Here is a 21,466-nt window from a genome sequence, read left to right on the forward strand (position 1 = left end):
AGGGAACATGACCAAGATGGTGACTATGTATGTAGGTGATAAATTCTCTTTGTATTATTTCATTTTCATTTCAGATTCGTCCATTGCAGGGATGTGATATAAAATATATAAAATATCACAGGCTGTTGAAAAAAATGAGCCCCAAAAAAATGAAAAAATAAAATTTAATTTTAAATGAATTGTTTTTCTAATTGATTTTTTTTTTTTTTTTTTTTTTGGGGGGGGGGGTTTTAAATTAACGGATTTCCAGTTAAAATGGAAAAATTGCATCCCTGTGATTGTTACAATTACAAGAAATCGGTTGGCATCAATCATGTGTTACATTATCTGTAACCGCAGGCTTGCAAAACCTCTCTAATAAAGTGGGTACAAAGTCTTCATGCAAGATGCAATACACTATCCAGTGCAGGATGCAGAGTAACATTTTTCATTGATTGTACTCAGGCTTAGTGTGCAATGATACACAGGGTGCGTTCGTTTAGCTTCCCTGTGTTGACCCCGCAGTGCTCACTCGGGTGAGCCCCTGACAAGAGCTAATCGAACGATCACACTCGCCCTCTCGTGGTGACGGCATGCACCTCAGGTCACCCCCAAGTGACCCACTCCACAAGCAGGGCACTGGGGGCTGACCCGGGTGAGCCCCGTCAAGCTATTCGAACGTACCAGGGCAGACCGGGGTCGACCCAGGGAAGCTAAACGAACGCACCCATTATAATAACCTTTTTGTCACCAAGTTTGGACATATATGTAATAACACATGCACTGGTCCAACTTTCATGCGTACAGCCTGTAAGCACAAAAAAACTTACCACGCACAAAAAGCTTATTGCTTAGCAAAAAAAGGTTACCAACCAGAACACGATACAGTTATCACATGCACCATTGCTGCATGTGGTATCCGCAGTCATTTCTTGCTTGGCCAAAAATTTTCTGCTTAAAGGAACACGTTGCCTTGGATCAGTCAAGTTGGTCTTTGAAAAGCCTATGCAACCGTTTGTTATAGAATGCATTATGATGAGAAAGATTTTAAAAGTAGAATAAAATGATCCACACAAGTATCACTCGAAATTGCGTGGTTTTCCTTTACCTCTTCGACAAACACGGTCAGACATTTATGGGAGTAAAAAGAAAACCACGCAATTTCAAAGCAAATAAGTGTAGATCATTGTATTCTACTTTTGAAACATCCTTCTAATCATATGCATTTATAACAACGGTTAACAAACGCTTTTCAAAGACCAACTCGACCGATCCAAGGCAACGTGTTCCTTTAAAACAGCTTTATGAAATCAAAAGTTTTTCTGATTGCAAAGGAATACCTACCAACTTGCGATGCCTGGTGTACCATCGCTGGCTTCGTGCGTTGATGAACCACACAGTCAGCGTTGCAAGAAAACTTACATAAAGCCTTCTGCCCTTCCAGATAGCACACCGGGGATGGGGTATGGGACGGCGAGGCCAGATTCTGGTCCACCTGAGTGGCCATTCGTTCCAGTTCCCCTCCTAATGACAGGCCCTCGCGTGCCAGAGATTTGGTCTCGTCCGACAGGACCTTCATGTGTTCTGTGAGCACCTGAACGGATTGGAGAATCAGGGTGTCTGATTCGGAGAGTTCGCTTCCACCGCAATCGGTGTCCATGTCGATATAGTGCATAGTGATAATACACTACCCTAACTGTGTCCTTTAGCAAGATGGTCCCATGTACTAGGATGTGAGCAGAAAGAACACAGAACAATGTAGGCCTTGCACTTTACTCTTGAAAAGAGGTGTGGCAGTTTTCCTCTGGTAAGGGGCACTTAGTGGAAAATGTTACTTTATATTGGAACTTCCAAAGGGCACCACAGCAAAAGCACAGGGCACCACTACATGTGTATGTGGCTGAACTTAACTGCGGCGACCCTTCAGCGACGCAAAATCACCCCTTCACAAGCCACACAACCCAGGAGAAGTGAACTATTGTTGTGTCAATGGGCAGCAGCCTACGACGATTGATGATGACTACTGCAGTTGCTGCATGGGTGCTGTGAGTTATTCCGAGGCCCAACAATGCTCAGACTAGCCTAATGCTTTGATCCACAATGCAAAAGTCACCAGTCATTCAATTAACCGGAACGATCCTAACATGAGATGTATCCACTGAAAATTTAATCAAGAGTTGTTGTTCAAGATTGTGCAGGACATTTTCTTTCATGAGAACATCGAAGATAATTACCCACAGATGCTGTTCAAAGGCTGGGATGCGGTCTGCTGACCATATGGCACTGGTATTCACACTGAGCTGAAATTCACAAACTTTGATGTCTTGATTAAATCGTAGTCTAGTGAAAATCCTTTGGTGAAAACTTTCATTAAGAACAGTTACTTAATCAGCACCGAGTTAAAAGTTTAATAGTCCATAGTTGGTTGTTCAAAGGAGCTAGACTCACTTTACAGTTGTTAGCGTGAAAGACAATGTGGACGTTGAAATCAAATTATTTCATTGGAAAGTTTCTGATAGGGGGCATCCTCTTCTCACACACCTTAATGATATTACACAAGTTTCAGTGCTTGAAGTTGTGTTTAAAGTCATCATGAATGATTCATGAGTTGGCTTCATCCGCTGTTCACCATTGGTCAATTCTTGTTGGTTGCTACCCTTACTGACAACTCGGGATCATGAATTATTCATGAGTTGGGATCAGTTGTTCACCAATGCCCAATTCCCATTGGTTGCTGCCTAAAGTTGCTAACAATCTCTCAAAAGCTTGTGTATCTTGATCATGAATGATTCATGAGTTGAGATCCTTGTTCACCATCAATCAATTCCCATTGGTTGAGCTGCCTTCGCTGATTACGAATTATTCATGGTCTTTTCATTCATCCTCTTATACATGTAATACAGACTCCTGATTGGTGACAATTCATCCGTGGTTGCTGTTGATTGGCCGAGTGTTTCAGCTGAAGCAGGTCACCATCATGAACTCTGCGGAAATTAATTTAAATATATTCAAGTTATTAGATTTCAAGCAAAACAAACAAATTTTATTATAATTCAAATTTCACATGTTTGTTATTTTATGCATGTTGGGATGTGGGGATACTGTATTTGAAGAAAAAAAGGGCAGACATAGACCCTCCCTTCAAACCAGAAACAACTAGATTCAAAATACACATACCAGCCATGGAACTCTAACCGCATTGACCACAATGTTGAAATAGAAGAAAACAAACAATTATCACTGACGAATTTGATAAGTGTATTTAACTTACACTATTAATCTAGACATCACTGATTTCCAACAATACAAAGTAAATCGCTCTGTAGATTAATCACCACAGCCCCCCCCCCCAAAAAAAAAAAAAAATGCACAATGTTAACCAATTTAAAAAAAACTGCTGTTGATAGTACTGAATTTTTTATTTTAAAGATTTCTGTACGTGTTTGACAATTTTTTCAGATAAAATTCAACTTCAGAGTTGACAGGGTAGGTCAAGAAAATTGCAAATTTTAAAATTGATTATAAATCACGAATTGCCCCTTTACAAACATGTACATTGTACAATACTCAACATCAAACACGCCACCTTCCTACATCAGCAAGCAATAAATTCCCTTGCAACCAAGACACAGAAGGGGGGGCCATTGCCATGGCAACTCAATAGCCTGATAGTTTGGCATTACACATAACCTGTACCTCAAGGTTCAACCTGTCACTCAGTACAAGTCAGAATTATGCATTGGGCATAGGAGGGAGCATACTGTAGTGTAGGATTGTAATATGTAGGCCTACTGTACACATGTTATAATGCTATGTTCGTGATTTCAAATCTTCTAATGCACCTCGACTATATCTGTTGTATGAATGTTAAATTTGCATCAGGGATAAAGAATATTAATTTTGGTTTTACCCATACACTGTTGTGTGTTTTTTAAAAGCACTGCATTCATGTACTTAGTACGTTCCCAGAGTCATGTGACTTCTTTATCCCTGTTACTATCGGTAAATTTCATAGCATCTTGCTAAGCTCAGAAAAATTGCTACATGGGCAATTCCACAATAATGGGCAAATAAGATAACTTTGTAATGACAGGCATGTGAGAGCGAGACAAAAGTAACTATTTTGTCAGTCTTTTCCTTTACATTTTAAATCTGTTTTCGGAGTAAAAAATTTAAAAATTACTCAGTGACCTATGTACATGTCAAAGGAATTATTAAGGTCATGTGAAATGTATTACGAATCAAAGACAGTATGGCCTGGAAAGTAAAGAAAGAATTTGAAAACAATTACAAAATATTGTGTTAGTAACTTTCCTGACTCTTAAAGATTGTAAGCAATAAAACTGAGATGTTGCCTTGGGTATTAAGGCAATAAAACTGGGAAATAACACATACAGTGTACAGGTGTATACATGTATGAACAATGGACAAACACTTTTGTGACAAAACTCTGTACTTGTTTAAGTACATACACATTTGTTTTTAAAACTTAATTTATTTAAAGGCAGTGAACACTATTGGTAATTCCTCAAAATAATTATTAGCATAAAACTTTACTTGGTAATGATTAATGGGGAGAGGTTGATGGTATAAAACACTGTGAGAAACTGCTCCCTCTGAAGTGACATAGTTTTCGAGAGAGAAGTATTTTTCCACGAATTTGATTTCGAGACCTCAAGTTTAGAATTTGCGGTCTCGAAATCAACCATCTAAAAGCACACAACTTCGTGTGACAAGGGTTTTTTTTTGTTCATTATTATCTCTCAACTTCGACGACCAATTGAGCTGAAATTTCCACAGGTTTGTTATTTCATGCATATGTTGAGATACACCAAGTGAGAAAACTGGTCTTTGACAATTACCAATAGTGTCCACTGTCTTTAAATAGCCAGGGAAGAAAATTTCTTAATTTTGGCTGGTAACTATCCCTAAGGGTTTGTAGAATTGATATCTGGACAACATGGGGGCAATACATTTACTTGAGTCTACATACATGTAACTTTTATCAAAATGATAACCAAAATGTATAAACTTGTTAAATGTACATAAATCTTGAAGACTTTTTCTTCCAGTTTCTTAAATACTTGGTCATTTACCTTTTTTTTTAACCACAATCCCCATGTGCTTCTGAGTGTACACAGACAAAAATACATTACAACATCATTACCAGTGGTAACAGTATAAACTTTATGGAATGTTGGTTGGTAAACCTGTTACTGCTGACGAGGATTCTTCTGTGCTTAGCAAGCTTGTGTGCTTACAGCTAGAGTATGAAATTGGGCCCAGGTTTGTATGTATGAGAGTTCAGCTCCAGGCAATGTTAGTGCCCCTTTAAAGGAAACAACCATGTTTACACTTTGGTCTGGTGCGCTTTTTTAGGACACTTTTTTGTGTGAAATTAACATACAATGACAATGAACAGCATATTATTGGGATGATTGAGCATGCTCACAGTGAGTCTTAACCGGGTCTGACAGGTTTCAGTTCAAGTGTAACCCATTCAGCGCGTATGTGCTATTTATGGAAAAGGTACAAAAACATGACTTTCAACATTGAATTATAATTCAGGCATGATTGGTCCTTTGAAAAAATATGAAAATAAATGATTAAGGCTGTCAGTAGACTTGATGACAAGTCGTTAGGCGCTGCCTATTTGTCTGCCTTTCATGCAACAGTCACAGTGCGATGTTACACATGCAACAGTCGTAGGTAGCGCGAGGTAATTGCGACTGACTCACACACACATACTGGGATCGAGGGTGTGTGTATCGTCCCCGCAGCTACGCCGCGCTGTAACTACACACCGCGCTTAACAATTACCGTCTTGACTTCAAGACTAGGCTGTCAGCTACTTGTTCATGAATACATGTGAGTGCATGCATGGTTTAATATTTTTTCAGGAAATTTAAATCACTACTTTTCTGATTTTTTCCAAGGTTTTTTTTCTCTCTCTCTCGTTTGTTTCCTTTTTAGCAGATCTTTGAGAGGGCAAGGCCATTTTATCTTGCAAAGGGCACTGCCAAGCAAAATATTTGTTCATTTTATAAATGTTTTTCTCCTAAACAGGCAAGCAATTTTGTCTGTGAGAGGACAAAGCCCTAAGTTGTAATTGTATCTAGGGCAACTTGTGTTATATATTTTTTTAATTGGTTTTCCTTTTTCATTCTCTTTTAAAGTCCCGGAATATCATCATTGAAAGGACAAGGCCAGTTTGCAAAGGACAATTGACAAGTCCAGTAGAAACTTTTAGGCATTATGGCCCAGACCAGGGCAACAGACAACAAAAATGACATTGCCCCTTTGCCTCTGGTTGCCTCCTTGATAGTTCAACGCTTACTTAGAAAACAATATCTTTTTTTGTAAGCAAAAGAATTATAACAAAATACTAGCTTTCACCAAACGAACAACCAGCCTGCTTACTGTACTAAGCAGAATAATTTGCTAAGGTGAAAGCGTATTTCACAGGTTAGCAAAAAAATTGGGCGACCATATTGGGCGTTTACCATGGATTTACATTGTGAGGTAATTTATTTTCATGCGGTGAGCACCGAGAGGTTAGCAAGCCTTTTCGTGTGCTTACGGTTAGCAGCGCTATGAAATGGAAAAAATCGGCTGCAAGCCAGCCCTATGAAATTGGGCTCTGGTCCTGGTCACATAAACAAAATTGTGAGGATTATTCGGGGCTCTCCCACGGTGCACAAGGTTTAGCGTGGTGCTGCAAAGAATATTAAAGACTGTACATCCCCCCCCCCAGGTGCGATGAGATTCTAATGTAGTTACCAGATTTCGCCATGCAAAATTAGGACAAAACTGTTCCCCTTGCCAGATACTCAGTTGGGCAATTCCATGAAGAAGTGGACATGACCTCAAAATTTAGAATTGTGTTTTTTAAGTAAAAATTAGGCTTATATTGTAGCATATACATCAAATATTCAGGAAAAAATGGTTTCAATGTCATGTCTTTGCAAGAAAGTTACAAAAAAAAAATTTTTGTGCCAACAATGTTTTATCATGAAATTATGTGTAAAAAAGTTGTGCAACTTCAATTTACTACTGAAGGGGGAAGATAACAAGGTATCAAATCAATCTAGTCATATTTATTCATTGATTGGACCTACACATTGGCTGCAATCGTCAAAATTTGTGTTTGTGATAGATTCAGACCATCAATCTGTGAAGCTTGTACCCCCATTAAACCTTATGTAACGTAACTAACCAAAACTTCCAATTGTTTTTGCCTGTAGAGAAGGCAATCAATTAAAATGTTTATATCTTGAATTTTCCTACTTGGTGCAATCCTTAATTAAAATAAGGAAGGAAAAATCATAAAAATTGTACCATGTGGAAAATAGAAGCAGTCAAAAACTGTAACGTAACTAACTATGTAACGTAACTAACCGGACCGTAACGTAACTAACCGACATAAAGACTATTAAGATGCTGCTAAGTTGACACAAGCATAAGTTTTCAGCCATGTTGTAGAGTTTAAACAAGTTAGGGAAATGTGATACTGTTCTTTGACCCACAATTCAACTTCTAGCAATGTTTTGTTTGCCATGTGCCTCATTTTGTCTGTATGCATATTATGTATGCAAGATCCATGCGCAACACCCCTGTCCTACAAGTTCATCTTTTTCAACTTTTGTGGTGAACTTTTTGGGGTAAGTTTGATGACAATAAAGTTACATGGTGTAATCCACATGAATTTATTTTAAAGGGTTATCTTAAAGTTGTATTTCTCTTCTATATACTAAATTAATGAGAGTTTGTGTACAAGTGCTGCATGTGTATAATTCTAACATTGTTCATCAGGTACATACATATGTGTAGTTATAAAAATTGCAATTTTCAAAAAAGTTGATTGACTTTGTTCCTTATTTTTATCTCCATAGATCAAACTGGCCATTTTCAAACAAGGAAAAGCAATTAGCAACACTAAGAAAAGATAAAGGCAGCTAGTCACTACAAAAAAATACAACTAGGAGAAAAAGGCAGTGGCCGTCCAGACATTTTGTGACATAAGAAACAGCGAGAGATTTTGCTGTCTAATCGTCAACAATATCAGCTTGTATGTAAGGGGGAAGCAAACTCATTATAAGCTTGTTGCCCTGTGCAAACAGACCATGGGATGCGATTAGTGTGAAAAAAACAAAAACATTTTGATGTGCATCTCGTAGAGATTTTTTTTAGGACAAAGCACAAAAAACAGTAGGACCAGAACGTGTTCAAAAGGTTTAATATTATAATAAGTCTTCCTTTGTACATGGATAATCAAAGGCTTTAGTTATTAATTAGGGAGGGGGTACATGTATGTAGTAGAAGGGCAAAGAGGAACTGGTGTTGGTAGGTCAGGGTGGGGTTAGGAAAGGAGGGAGGGTGTGATGAAGAGAGAGAGACTGCCCATTTAAGAGTCCCTGCCTGTAAGAGTGTACCAAGTGGTGATTCATGGGTTCTCAGATCTTCTTCTAAAAAATTAGAGTGATACATCATCATACCAAACGAATAAATCCAAAATTTTAGTTTGCTGACGCTTTCGGTTTTGGAGTTACCAGTTATCAAAGTTTCGACCTAAAAGCCCTCGAGAAACGAATAGTACATTCCCTGTAAACACAAAAATGTGCGCCAAGGTCATCCCAACAAAAGTAAAACATTTTTTGAAACCTCCAGTTGGGCTTATAACAAAAGTAAAAAAAAAAAATTGGGATCTCGTTGGCGCATCATGTTACGCGCACCTGAACCTTTGACGAACAGTGCCCTCGTGCCATTTTCAACGCCTCATAACTCAGCGCGCCTATAAGTTCCCATGAATTAAACAAGTTCAAATGAAAGAGCTTGCATCCCTAAAACAATTTTAAGTGCAAAGTGCGTGGGATCTCGTTGGCGCAGAGAGATAATAGAGGTCAAAGTTCAAATTTTACCAATATATTGCGTTTTTGCACCTCCGTAACTTCGCGCGCCAGCAACAAAAAATTGTTTTAATGGCAACTGGGTATTGGAACAGTTTTCATCTAATGACAAATGAAAAAAGAATCTTGGGATCTCTGCATCTTGCATGTCAAAAGATTTTTTGAAAATTTTCTAAAGTATTGTCATTCCACACATTTTGGCCTAAATTGGGACAACATTCACTTTTTTCATCACTGTAAGTATCTGTGCCAACAAGATCCCATCAATGTTTTCTTGTATTTGGTTAAGTTGAGTGTTCCTAAACAGATTTCAATTGAAAAATAATTGGGATCATGTTGGCCCACCAATATAACAAAGGTCAAAGGTCATATGAAACTACACTACTGCCTATTTCGGGCAATTTTACGTCATCTAGAAATCCACGTGCCAATATGATCCCATTAAATTGTCTGCATTTTATGATTATATAGATTCTCAGCAACACATAAAAAGCAAAAACCTAATGGGATTTGAGTGGCGCTAACAAATATTACAGATCAAAAGTTCGCAATACATGCCTATACTTATGCATTGCTGTGGCAACCGAAAGTGAGAAATATCCCCCAATTTGAAAATGTTGGCAAACCATGAAGGGGATAGGTCTCCGAAACGAATTTTGGTCAAGAGATAGACTGGACTTGTTTTTACAAATGGTGTTAGTTTAATGTTGGTGGGTAACTGTTGCCAAGGTCAAAGGTTACACAGAATATGGGTGTTTTTAACATTTCTGTCAAGAGCCAACTTCAGAGCCTTTTCAAGATTTTATTTAAAGAACAAGGGCTCTATCCTTTCAGTTTGGGACAGCCACTTATAATATCTAGGCACATATGGTTGTCCCAAATTAATTATAGAGCCCTTCCTTATTTGATAAAATGTTGACAGGGCTTCGAAGTTGGCTCTCCACAAAAAATGAATTACAAAACACCAATATTTTCTGTGGAGAGCCAACTTCAAAGCCATGTCAACATTTTATTAAATGAACAAGGGCTCTATAATTAATTTGGGACAATCACATGTGCCTAGATATTATAAGTGGTTTTCCCCAACATAAAGGATAGAGCCCTTGTTCATTAAATAAATTCTTGAAAAGGCTCTGAAGTTGGCTCTTGACAGAAAATATCAAAAACAGCCATATTCTTTGTAACCTTTGACCTTGGCAACAGTTACCCACCAACATTAAACTAACACCATTTGTAAAAACAAGTCCAGTTTATCTCTTGACCAAAATTCGTTTTGGAGACCTATCCCCTTCATGGTTTGCCAACATTTTCAAATTGGGGGATATTTCTCACTTTCGGTTGCCACAGCAATGCATAAGTATAGGCATGTATTGCGAACTTTTGATCTGTAATATTTGTTAGCGCCACTCAAATCCCATTAGGTTTTTGCTTTTTATGTGTTGCTGAGAATCTATATAATCATAAAATGCAGACAACTTAATGGGATCATATTGGCACGTGGATTTCTAGACGACGCAAAATCGCCCGAAATAGGCAGTATTGTAGTTTCATATGACCTTTGACCTTTGTTATATTGGTGGGCCAACATGATCTCAATTATTTTTCAATTGAATTCTGTTAAGGAACACTCAACTTAACCAAATACAAGAAAAAATTGATGGGATCTTGTTTGGCACAGATACTTACAGTGATGAGAAAAGTGAATGTTGTCCCAATTTAGGCAAAAATGTGTGAAATGGCAACACTTTAGGAAATTTTCAAAAAATCTTTTGACATGCAAGTTGCAGAGATCCCAAGATTCTTTTTCCATTTGTCATTAGATGAAAACTGTTCCAATACCCAGTTGCCATTAAAACAATTTTTTGTTGTTGGCGCGCGAAGTTACGGAGGTGCGAAAACGCAATATATTGGTAAAATTTGAACTTTGACCTCCATTATCTCTCTGCGCCAACGAGATCCCACGCACTTTGCACTTAAATTTGTTTTAGGGATGCAAGCTCTTTCATTTGAACTTGTTTAATTCATGGGATCCTATAGGCGCGCTGAGTTATGAGGCGTTAAATATGTCACGAGGGCACTGTTCGTCAAAGGTTCAGGTGCGCGTAACATGACGCGCCAACGAGATCCCAACTTTTTTTTTTTACTTTTGATATAAGCCCAACTGGAGGTTTCAAAAAATGTTTTACTTTTTTTGGGATGACCTTGGCGCTGGTTTTTGTGTTTACAGGGAATGTACTATTCGTTTCTCGAGGGCTTTTTGGCCCAAACTTTGATAACTGGTAACTCCAAAACCGAAAGCGTCAGCAAACTAAAATTTTGGATTTATTCGTATGGTATGATGGTGTATCACTCTAATTTTTTGGAAGAAGATCTGCGAACCCATAAATCACACCCCCCCCCTAATTTGGTACATTCTTACAGGCAGGGACTCTTAAGCATTAAGCTGAAAAGCATTGTGGAGCATGACAGCTGTACTTCAAGAGCAGCACAAGATTGAAATTCGCTGGACTTTCTTCTGCACCTCCCATGGCAAAGGTCATGTGGATGGCATGGGAGGGGCAGTGAAGCATCTTCTGTAAAATGGCCCACTCAAAATGTTTGTATCTTCTATACGAGGGACAAAATGATTTTCAAGCTAGATGTGCCAGAAAATGTCAACAATCGCGAGCATTTCAAAATTTCTGTTTAACTGTAAGATTAGTGTCCATGACCAAGAGTCAAGACAAGCGACTCATTTAACATCCTTTCTATTGTTTTGTTTTCTTTGGTATCTATGTAAGAGAGAAATTCACTTGGTTTGTTGTGACTTTAAAATACTGCATGGCTTATGAATGTAAAGGAACAAGTTTATATGTTACAGATATAAACATTTTGTAATATATGTGACCTGGGTTAATGATATGGCGAGGTAATGGCTTTTTATACCTTTTTGCAATTTTGTTACCAAATATTACTTTATTCCATTGTTTTTTGCTTAATTGATTTGTATATAGTGTAGTATTGCATACTAGTTACTAATATAGACCAGATTAGAGCTGTGAGTGAAGTACAAAGGGTGTATCACAAATAATATTAGTCACGGACAAAGTGTAACGTAACTAACTGTAACGTAACTAACCATGATTTTGGGGCAATGCCTGGAACTGATAAGAGTTATTTTATTTTTCCCCCTACCAAAACACTTGCTAGTACCCTTGTAGTTATAGAAATAGTAAAGTAAAGCTGTACCCTGTTTGAGGAAACTTTTTGTTCAAAGACATGCATTTTTTTTCCATGTCCCTTTTTTGTAACGTAACTAACCAAAATTAAACTGATCATAACAACGGAATAAATGTGTCTAGAAGTTTGTAATTTTGTTGTATATTAGGTCTAACCAAGATGTAGCCATGGTACAAAAATGGAGACTTGATAGGCTTTCATGTTAATATTGGAGATCACAGAGCTGTGCTAAGCAGCTAAAAGTGTAACGAAACTAACCGTGGAATTGCCCAGTTGCTAGAGTAGTTCTAGTAGATGAAAGAGCTTGATTTAATTAATTTGTTTTGTCACCAGGTAGACAAAAAAAACTGAACTAAGATACAAGTACATTTGAGTACAATTTGCCATTAAAGCACACCCTTTATGTTCAGATGATATGCATGATTACCTCAAGGGGTGTGTAAATGATGTCTGCTTTGTTGTTGGGAATAGAATTGAAACAAAATATTAGTGAAGAATCGGCTGTCGCTTTGACACCCTTTTTTGGTCTTTTCATAATCAGTCACTCGTTAACAATCAATTTTATACTTCAAAGATTTATTGCACTTTCATGACACCAGAATTCTAAAAGACGTGTTGACAATCATGACAATGAGGTAGGACTGTTGGTTTAAAGTTAAACCAACAATCCTACCACATTGTCATGATTGTCAACACGTCTTTTATGTATTCAACAACAACACTAAAATCCATCAAATCGAACAGCATGCAGAGCTGCCCGAAACATTTTTGCAAAATTTTATGCAGTAACTGCAAGTGCAATCACTAAAAGGGAGATTTGTAGGACAATAACTGGGAAATGTTTTAGATTTTTAGTATTGAATGAAGTTTCGGAAAAGTTTCTGTATGGTCTACTACTTTTTCATTCGATATAAAATAATATAGGAACTTATTTACCTGATTGATATCCCTTTTTGTAAAAATTAGTGAAAAAGTGGTGGCGCCATACGGAAAGTTATCCGAAGTTTCAGTATAGGATAATGCCCGAGGTGCGCGCCATTCGTGGGTAAGAATGGCCCGGGCCATTCGTACCCACGAATGGCGCGTTCACCGAGGGCATTATGCGACTTAACCCACACCTGTGACGTCATGCTATTGTTAAATCGCTCCATTATTTCGCACGAATGGCGCGATATTGTTTAATTTTTAAGTCAATTGTTTGTATGTATTACGTAAGCTTGTTCACTCCAGTGAACACCACTGGTGGTGTGTGAACAATGGACGAAGACCAACATTTAGGAAATATGCTCGTTCCTTCGATAGTGGCATTATAGATCGGGAGCGAAAGTGGCAGCAGATAAGTGATTTTGTTTCTTGACTTTAAGTAAAATTATACAACATTATAAAATTATAGAAACAGACTATCAGATGATGTTGTAGCCGACTTTCTCGGTCTACAAAAAACCCAAAAGGTGAAGATAAAAGAAGTGACCTACCCGCGTACAAGCCTGTAGTTTCAGATTTGTTTTTAATAAACAAATTTAAGCTACCTTTATGATCAACAATTTCAGTTGAATTCCTGTTATTTTATGATGATATTGAAAAAAAGTATCTTTGCAACCTTAAATTTTAGGGACTTTACTCACTTACCATGTTTGTGTATGATAAATTAAGCATTTTGAATTAATAAAAACAAAAAACAAAAATACTGGTTGAAATGAAATTGATTTATCTGACTTTAAGACCTGCTTAAATTACGGTGTAGTTCTATATTATTTTTTAACATCTCAGCTCAATAATAATTTAATAATGTAGCTGTTCACTTGTGGAAAGTGTTAACGATCATTTTGCAATACATGTGTAGCTCTATTAACCTGTGTTAAAATCCATTAAAAACAATATAATATATGGTCCATGGCGTCATTGACTTCATTTACTTTATTCCCTAACTCTTTTATGCACAATGGGTGAATAGATGTACCCATCGCGCTATTCGTGCAAAATAATGGAGCGATTTAACAATAGCATGACGTCACAGGTGTGGGTTAATTCAACATAAAATAAAAAAGGGATATTAAATAAATAAATAATGTTGGGATTGTTGAATGTTGGTTTCCATAATATCAACAATATTTAATAATTTAACTCATTTGTCATTTCATCAGCAGGGAGATTTGTGAAGTGTTCATCCAGAACATAAAATACTGTTTTTGTTTTCAGGGATTTTTTTCTGCAGAATCAGGGAGAGCTGACAGCTCTGACTTTAGGTACCTAGCCTAGCCCTGGTAGAACGTCAGTCTAGTCAGTGCCGTTGCCTGCAATGGAGGAGTCCAACCTGGGCTAGTAGCTAGCCCACCTTGTTGAGCTGTAAATGGCTCCGGCGACAGTGATGAGACCGATGTTTAAAAGCGGAGCCATTTACAGCTCAACAAGGCGGACTAGTAGGTACCTAGCCCCATTTGCTTGCCCCATAGAGCTGGCACTGACATGACTGGTGCACTTGCTGAGCAGACGACAGAAAAGTGCCGCAACAACGAAAACATGATCCCTGTGTTTGTGGTGGTTGGACGGCCCGTCTGCAATCTCTCAAAAATGCTTTTTAAAACCTACCCTTATTCACTTCTGTCTGTATCAAACATACTACATTTCATATCCTTTTCCAGTTATTAAAGTGAAATAAAAATGCTGCATTTTTAGTCAAACAAAATTATACTCACGTAGCAAGTTGTCTTGGAAAAGTCAACCCATCCAGTATCCACACACACGACGTACATTTGTAAGACTGCACACATTCATTATGCACACATTTCATCATGACCACACGCCCCAGCACCACACGTAAACACACACCCGTTTGACTTTCGCTCGCCGCGCGCAGAGTGAACGTGCCGAGTTGCAATGTCAACACATTATTTTGAAAAACAAAATACTCACAAAGACAAATCGAAGTGCTGCTAAATTGCTTGAGATGTTAATGTGAATAGTAGCCGAAATATCAATGGTACAGCAAACAAGAAATTATGATTTTAGCTTGTCCAAAATAATTCTTGAAATTATCATAACTGATTGATACCCCCTATAAGAAAGTGGTCGAATCCACCGGGGGCGGGGGGGGGAGAGCAGTCAGAAGTTTGGGGGATGATCTCTGGGGGAAAAACCTCTTACTATAACCATGGAGGAATAATTAGTAACGGCTCCCTTTGAAGTAACTTAGGTCAATTTTGACAAAGAAAACAGTTCCTGACACAAAGAACTCTTTTGGGTCATGTTCAGTCCAATTAATGCTTTTATAATCATAGTCTGTCTTTACTCGACTCTCTGATATAATAGCACACTCGAGTTACACTGTTTGCTGGCACTAGAGGGCGGCAGATAAGATGAGTGGTCAGAGCCATAATCATTATTATAACGGCTCTGTGAGTGGTACTATACTCTCAACAATAAGTTGGGGACTTACCAAGTGAGAATAATTTTTATAGGCCTGACATCACAAAAGTGCTTCATAGTGCCTAAATACACTGAACACTACTGGTAAGTCAAAGACCCGTTTCTCTTGGTGTATCTCAACATAATTTGTATGCGTAAAATAACAAAACCTGTTAAGATTTGAGCTCAATTGGTTGTCGAAGTTGCGAGATAATAATGGTAGAAGAAACCTTGTCACCAGAAGTTGTGTGCTTTCATGCTTGATTTCGAGACTTCAAATTCTAAATTTGAGGTCTCAAAATCAAAGGCTTTAGAGGGAGCCGTTTCACCCTATTACTCGTTACCAAGTAAGGTCTTTTATTCTAATAATTACTTGGATAATTACCAATAGTGTCCACTGCCTTTTAATAAACTCATGTATGCGGCGGTTGTCTATCTATCACAAGGAACAATTCAAGACCGCAATTGCACAACAGATGCATGTTTATGGCTTCAGGCTTGAAGTCTTTTATTTGAAGTGAGAATTACCACTTTCTTAATTATACATGAACTGTGAGATTAAAAGCTCCCGGCATGTCCCTCTTTGTTCCAAGGTAGAGAAGATAATCCAGATCCTCCACCCTTCCTTATAAGATGAAGTCTCTAGAAGATGATTCTGCAATCCTAACAAAATCGACAATAAGTGGGTGTAAAATAATGTTGAAAGCTGGCAAAAGGAAGAGGGCTAAAAGGGGATATTAATACCCTTTGTATCAAAAGATTTCGTTCGTCACATGTCGCACTACGGTCAAAAACAAATTAATAATCAATCAATTCAATTTCCTGATCCTGACCGTTAATAAATGTAAAGACCGCCCTTTATTGGTTTAGTGTGTAATGCAATTTTTTTCATTAATATCCTTAGACATTGAAGACCCAATCCCCTATAGGCTGTGATAACTTGTCATAAATAAGACCGTAAGACACATATCCCCCTGATGAAAACCTTTTAGAAAGGGAAAAACAGGGATTGCACAGTCTATGCTTTAGGGTGTGGTGCATAAAGATTATAGCCACACTTTTACCACGTCTCATTTTTTTAGAGGATTTTGCACACCTTACAAAAAATCGACTGGAGAGCTGTAAAAAGGGAATGGGGCTCAAAGGATTTTGCTACAGTACAAACTTTACGGTCAGCAAATAATAAAAAAAATCATCAATATCTGGTTTTACTTCAATTTGCACCAACACTTCCCATTGCGGATTGTGCATGCTGTGGTAACCTTCTGATCCTGACCGTTAAATGAAGCGACCGCCCTCTATTGGTTTTGTATGATTACTGCCCCTTTAGCGTAATGGTATGGTCCGCGGTGCTCTCTCCCCCACCCCCCCCCCCCCCCCAGTCAAACATGGCCGCCCGATTTTGAAGCTGTATCATCCACCAGAGACACTTTTTCGTGAACTTACAACAGAAGTTAAAACAGCAGTTTTAAGACAATCCTCCTTATGTGCAAAGTAAATTAAATGTAGCTTTGACTTGATCAAATGCACTTTAAACTAGCTAAAACAAAACGTGTTTTGGATGTGTTGATGGTATTTTGGTGTACTGTTCACGTCGACGGTGTGTGACGGTAACTTGTACTTGTAGGACTGAATTTGGCACCAAGTGCAAGAAAGAGGTCAAATCCAAACTCGCCTGTTTACGGGGTGGAAAAGTGAAAGATAACCAGCTTTAATCCGATTACTATTTTGTTAAGGACATCCCCAATAAAACAGAGGTAACTATTCATTATGATTTACTTAAAAGACTGTTTGAGAGATTTTGGAAAATAATGTTGTAGTGCGATGGTGAAGTGATTGTATTTTCATAAACAACTTGTTTTGTTTTGTTTGTGTCCGATTTTGATTTCACCCATTTTCGTGAAGAATTCACCAAGGCCATATTATTATTGTTTGTTTTGTATCAAACGTTTGTCAAGTTGTCAGTGATTTATTCCCAGAGTAAATTCAACTGCATCTGCTGCTTTAAAAAGTGGAAGCTTGATCTGAAATAAAAAGAGGAGGATTTGCAACATTTTTTCTTTTTTTTTAATTCACCAAATCATCAAACACAAAGCAATTGACTATTGAGTTGACCCATAATGTATTGTTGTTCCAAACCAAAGGTTCAATGTTCATGTTTGATTTGATTGCCATGTTTGGTTGTTTTTATTACTAAATTTTAGCAATACAATTTAACAACATATATTTGATGTTTTTGATGCACTTGACTGTAGTATAGTGTTGTTAATATTTATTTTTAAGATAGGCCTAATTCATAATGACTTTTTTAGAATGTTATTTTTTGCTTCATCAGCCTGTGTTATGTTATTTGTTGTGCAAAAACAGTCAACCCAAACTGAATCTACAGTCAGTTTGGATCTCCCTTTCACCAGTCACTTGGGTTTTACCATGGAGGTAGAAACCTCCATGGTTTTACCATGGAGGTAGAATTAGACCTCCATGGTTTTACACACTAGCTGTTGTTTATGATGTTGATTATTGGGACTTCTCCGTCACATTGGGCCGGAGCGCCTGCATAGTATCTTTATAGGGTGCAGTATTTAGCGTATTGTCAATCTTGTTGGTGAAGAGTTTTGGATCAACGCTACGTGGCAACCTCTTTTCCCCGGCACCGTAGGTCTGTAGCTAGACTGGGCCCCTGTCTTTATCCGCAAGGACAAAGACAGGTACCTGCTACTCAGATCCAGTGATTCCATTGGATACATTGATATCATTGGATAAAAGCAGTGGCTAAAAGCTACTGTAGCTGGGTTTGTTTTGATTGGTCTGAGGTCACCTCGGACGACCAATCAAAACACAGATATGGAAAGCTTACATGTACTTTCGGTCGTCTGCATGCAGTGTCCACACGTGTGTATTGTATAGTACATGCATGTGAGTGTACTTGCATGTAATGTTGTTGTAGAATTTGACTGCGTAGAGTGAAGGTCAAAGGTGAATGTACACGCCAGCTGGAGACAGAGGGCCGGTCTCTGGCATTATTCACGAGCCTCAAAATGTGAGAAGATGAAAATATCAAAAACCTTTTATTTAATACAAATAATAGCAATGTCGCAGGTTGGTGTAGTGGTGTTTTGCCCTGCCTTTCACCACTTGGACCCCGGTTCGACTCCTACCAGGGGCACTTTATGTGGATTGTGTTATTCAGTCCCTACGTACATACAACTGGGTGGGTTTCCCCTGGAATAAATCTCTCTGGGTTTTCTTCCCACACCTAAAACTGAAATTTCTTTGTATCATCTTCTCTTCCCGTTTGGCTCTATTTTGCTAACAAACTTAATAAATACCTGATTTGTTTCCATTTTGGGTTCAATTACAGCACGTTCTGTTAGGAAAGAGAGATTCAAGCAATGTCATCTGAGGCTATTGATATTAAACCCAAAATGGCAAGCTGTGCAGTAAGAGATTTTGAACCTTTATGTCTGGATGAGAAAACAATGAACGGTGGTAAAGGTAGGTTTATAATGTACTCTGTGAAGTTGTTCTCAACCAAAAGGGCCTCCATGGAGGACTCAAAATTTACACTGGAGCGCAGGCCCAAATGCCAGCGATTTTAGCCCTCGGCTAGTAAACTCTTTAGCCCTTGGCTAGAAACTATATTGAAGTATTTACTTTGAGCCTGCCAGGTTATCGCATTTTACTGCCCGCAGCAGGCTTGGCATTCTTCCTACATGTACTTTTAAAGTCACCTGGAAGTGGTTTTTCTGCAAAATAAAGCTTTTGTCACTAAAATATGTGTTTTGATGAGTGGAATATGAATAAACAATTAACTAAGGTTTAAAAAAATTGGTTTCCATGTTATTTACAAATTTGAAAATCAGCTCGACCCAAGAGGACGCTGTTCGTGACGTCAATCGAGGTGCGATGAATCGCATGCAGTGCCAACACAAGATATTGATGATTGGGGCAAGCTAAAAACATGCCGTCAAAGTTGAAGCAATTCCTGATTTTGTTTGCGTTGGACAAATGCTCCTTTAGGTTCGTTACGTCTTTCAGGTATACCTTCTTCGACTTCCCAACTAGCTGAAAAAAATTGTTGGGGTGGCGTCATGTTTTCGAAAAGAGTTTTTCTGTTCATGTTAAAATGTGTAGTGTATTCCAGATTCTCAAAGCACGGCGGCTCGAAGTTTGCTGCACAGCGCTGGAAAAGACTTGTGAACTGACCCCATCTTTAGTTGTTTTGCTGCATCCAGCAGCAGTACCTGGTCGACATTGCCGGAAAAATGCAAGAAAACAACTTTTTCGAAACGTTCAACCTCACAACTAGGACTTGAATGTACTTGCACGTACGTGTGTTCGATGTTCGATCGAGGCAAAGTCTGCCTCGATTGACGTCACAAAAGGGGTAGGCGGAGTCACCCCCCACACAACTTTACTATTTTTTTTAAACATATAAATCGTTAAAAACAATTACTCAAAAAATATTTTATTGTTCAGAAACATCTCTAATGTTTGAAGAAAAAAAATTCTATTTCCAGGTGACTTTAATATTTTTGATAATCTTCCTACTGTCTGGTTGTCAATTTTGTACACATGTATGCTCATGAAAAAGTCTTTAATGACATTGTGATAAAAATAGCTTAAAAAAGCTATTTAAAGCCTACCATACATTGATGTTAGTCTTAACGACTGTAGTCTAGCCCTTATTCGTACATACTTTTTACCAAGGTACAAATCATGCAGGTTGCAGGAAGTCCAGGCTCTGTGGCTCTTTTGTAATCCACAGCATCAAAATTAAAAGTACATTGAAGAATAACTCCGCTACCCCCTGTTCCAATTCATTGCATCGTAATAAAACCATGAAAACTGTCACCTATTTCCTGCTTCTAAAAACCAGAGGCTGTACTTTATGAGCGCCACTGGAGTGCTCTGGGTGTTTTTTTCATAGCCTGGACTTCCTGATAAAAATATATACAGTCCTTGTGTACACTAGTCAAGGTTCTTTGACCCAAGGCCAAAGGCTATGGTCCCTGGATGGGTGAGGAAGTTATGCATAGTTTACACATCAGGACAGTCAACAAGGATTGTACAAACACTGGACATAAGTAAAGGGCAGTGGATAGTTGGGTTGGTGAGTTGGCAATACCAGTGGTCATATTATATCATCACAGGATGAAAGGCTTAGGATATTTAATACAGATTAATGTGTGCTGATTGAAGGATAGTTGTGCTATTACTGTACAAATGTGTATTCTAAACATGTCCTGGTGTTGACAACAGCTGGTACATGTAGAATTGCACTACAAGTTGCTGGTATTATTAGAACCATTGAGCAAGGACTGCTCCTTCCTTGTATAGTACCATAGACTGCTGCTGTTGTAAAGTGTGTGTTGGGCTTGCTGTCATCTAGCTGTGGATGCCTACATTTTGTGGTGTTGTGTGTGAACTCAAACTGTTCATTGTTGTCTAGTGCTGGATTTCCTGTGCAGGTATTGTGTAAGAACTAAGATTATATTTATCCTAAGTATTAATATTCCTCCATGGTGTTATCAAAGATTGTGTAGCCCCATGTGCAAAAGGGCAACTCGGGCTGTATGTTGAATCAGCACTGGACACTACTGCGGTCGATTTCACAAAGAGTTAGGACTCATATATATCTGAGTTACTCGTCCTAACTTAGGATTAATCTTAAGGTCTACATGCTACAGTGCAGGGTTGGGACTCGTCCTAAGTCCTAAGATTAGTCCTAAGTTAGGAAGAGTTTTGTGAAATCGACGGCTGTACATGTAAAGCTTTGGCGACTAGTGTCATAGTCGCAACTATTGATTGCTTACAGGGGTCGAAATTGAGTGTATTTCCATGGTAGTCAGCAGGGCTAGTGACCAATAATTTTTAGTAGCCCTGATTAGATTTTGGTAGCCCGAAAGACACATTATCATTGTCTCGCGTCACGGCTCAAACTTTACAATACACCA

At 38.2% G+C, this 21,466-nt stretch overlaps 2 protein-coding genes across 7 annotated transcripts in view; one reads left to right on the forward strand and one right to left on the reverse strand.

The window, feature by feature from the left end:
* The window catches only part of LOC139951874 (ATP-binding cassette sub-family G member 4-like), a 36,942-nt gene extending 22,034 nt beyond the window's left edge, over nt 1-14,908 (reverse strand). For both annotated transcript variants that reach the window (XM_071950954.1, XM_071950953.1), the window contains exons 1-2: nt 14,801-14,908; nt 1,324-2,963 (exon numbers count right to left, since the gene is read on the reverse strand). In XM_071950954.1, coding sequence (XP_071807055.1) covers nt 1,324-1,654 — 331 coding nt within the window. In that variant the 5' untranslated portion in view covers nt 1,655-2,963; nt 14,801-14,908. The remainder of the gene's footprint in view (nt 1-1,323; nt 2,964-14,800) is intronic.
* Nucleotides 14,909-16,922: 2,014 nt separating this feature from the next.
* LOC139951873 (AMP deaminase 2-like) overlaps nt 16,923-21,466 on the forward strand; it is a 38,334-nt gene continuing 33,790 nt past the window's right edge. Inside the window, exons 1-2 of one of the 5 annotated variants that reach the window (XM_071950947.1) lie at nt 16,923-17,266; nt 18,871-19,004. In XM_071950947.1, coding sequence (XP_071807048.1) covers nt 18,902-19,004 — 103 coding nt within the window. In that variant the 5' untranslated portion in view covers nt 16,923-17,266; nt 18,871-18,901. The other 4 variants (XM_071950948.1, XM_071950949.1, XM_071950952.1 and 1 more) reach the window with 4 other exon arrangements.

Source organism: Asterias amurensis, chromosome 19, assembly GCF_032118995.1.
Source record: "Asterias amurensis chromosome 19, ASM3211899v1".
NCBI classification, from domain to species: Eukaryota; Metazoa; Echinodermata; class Asteroidea; order Forcipulatida; family Asteriidae; genus Asterias; species Asterias amurensis.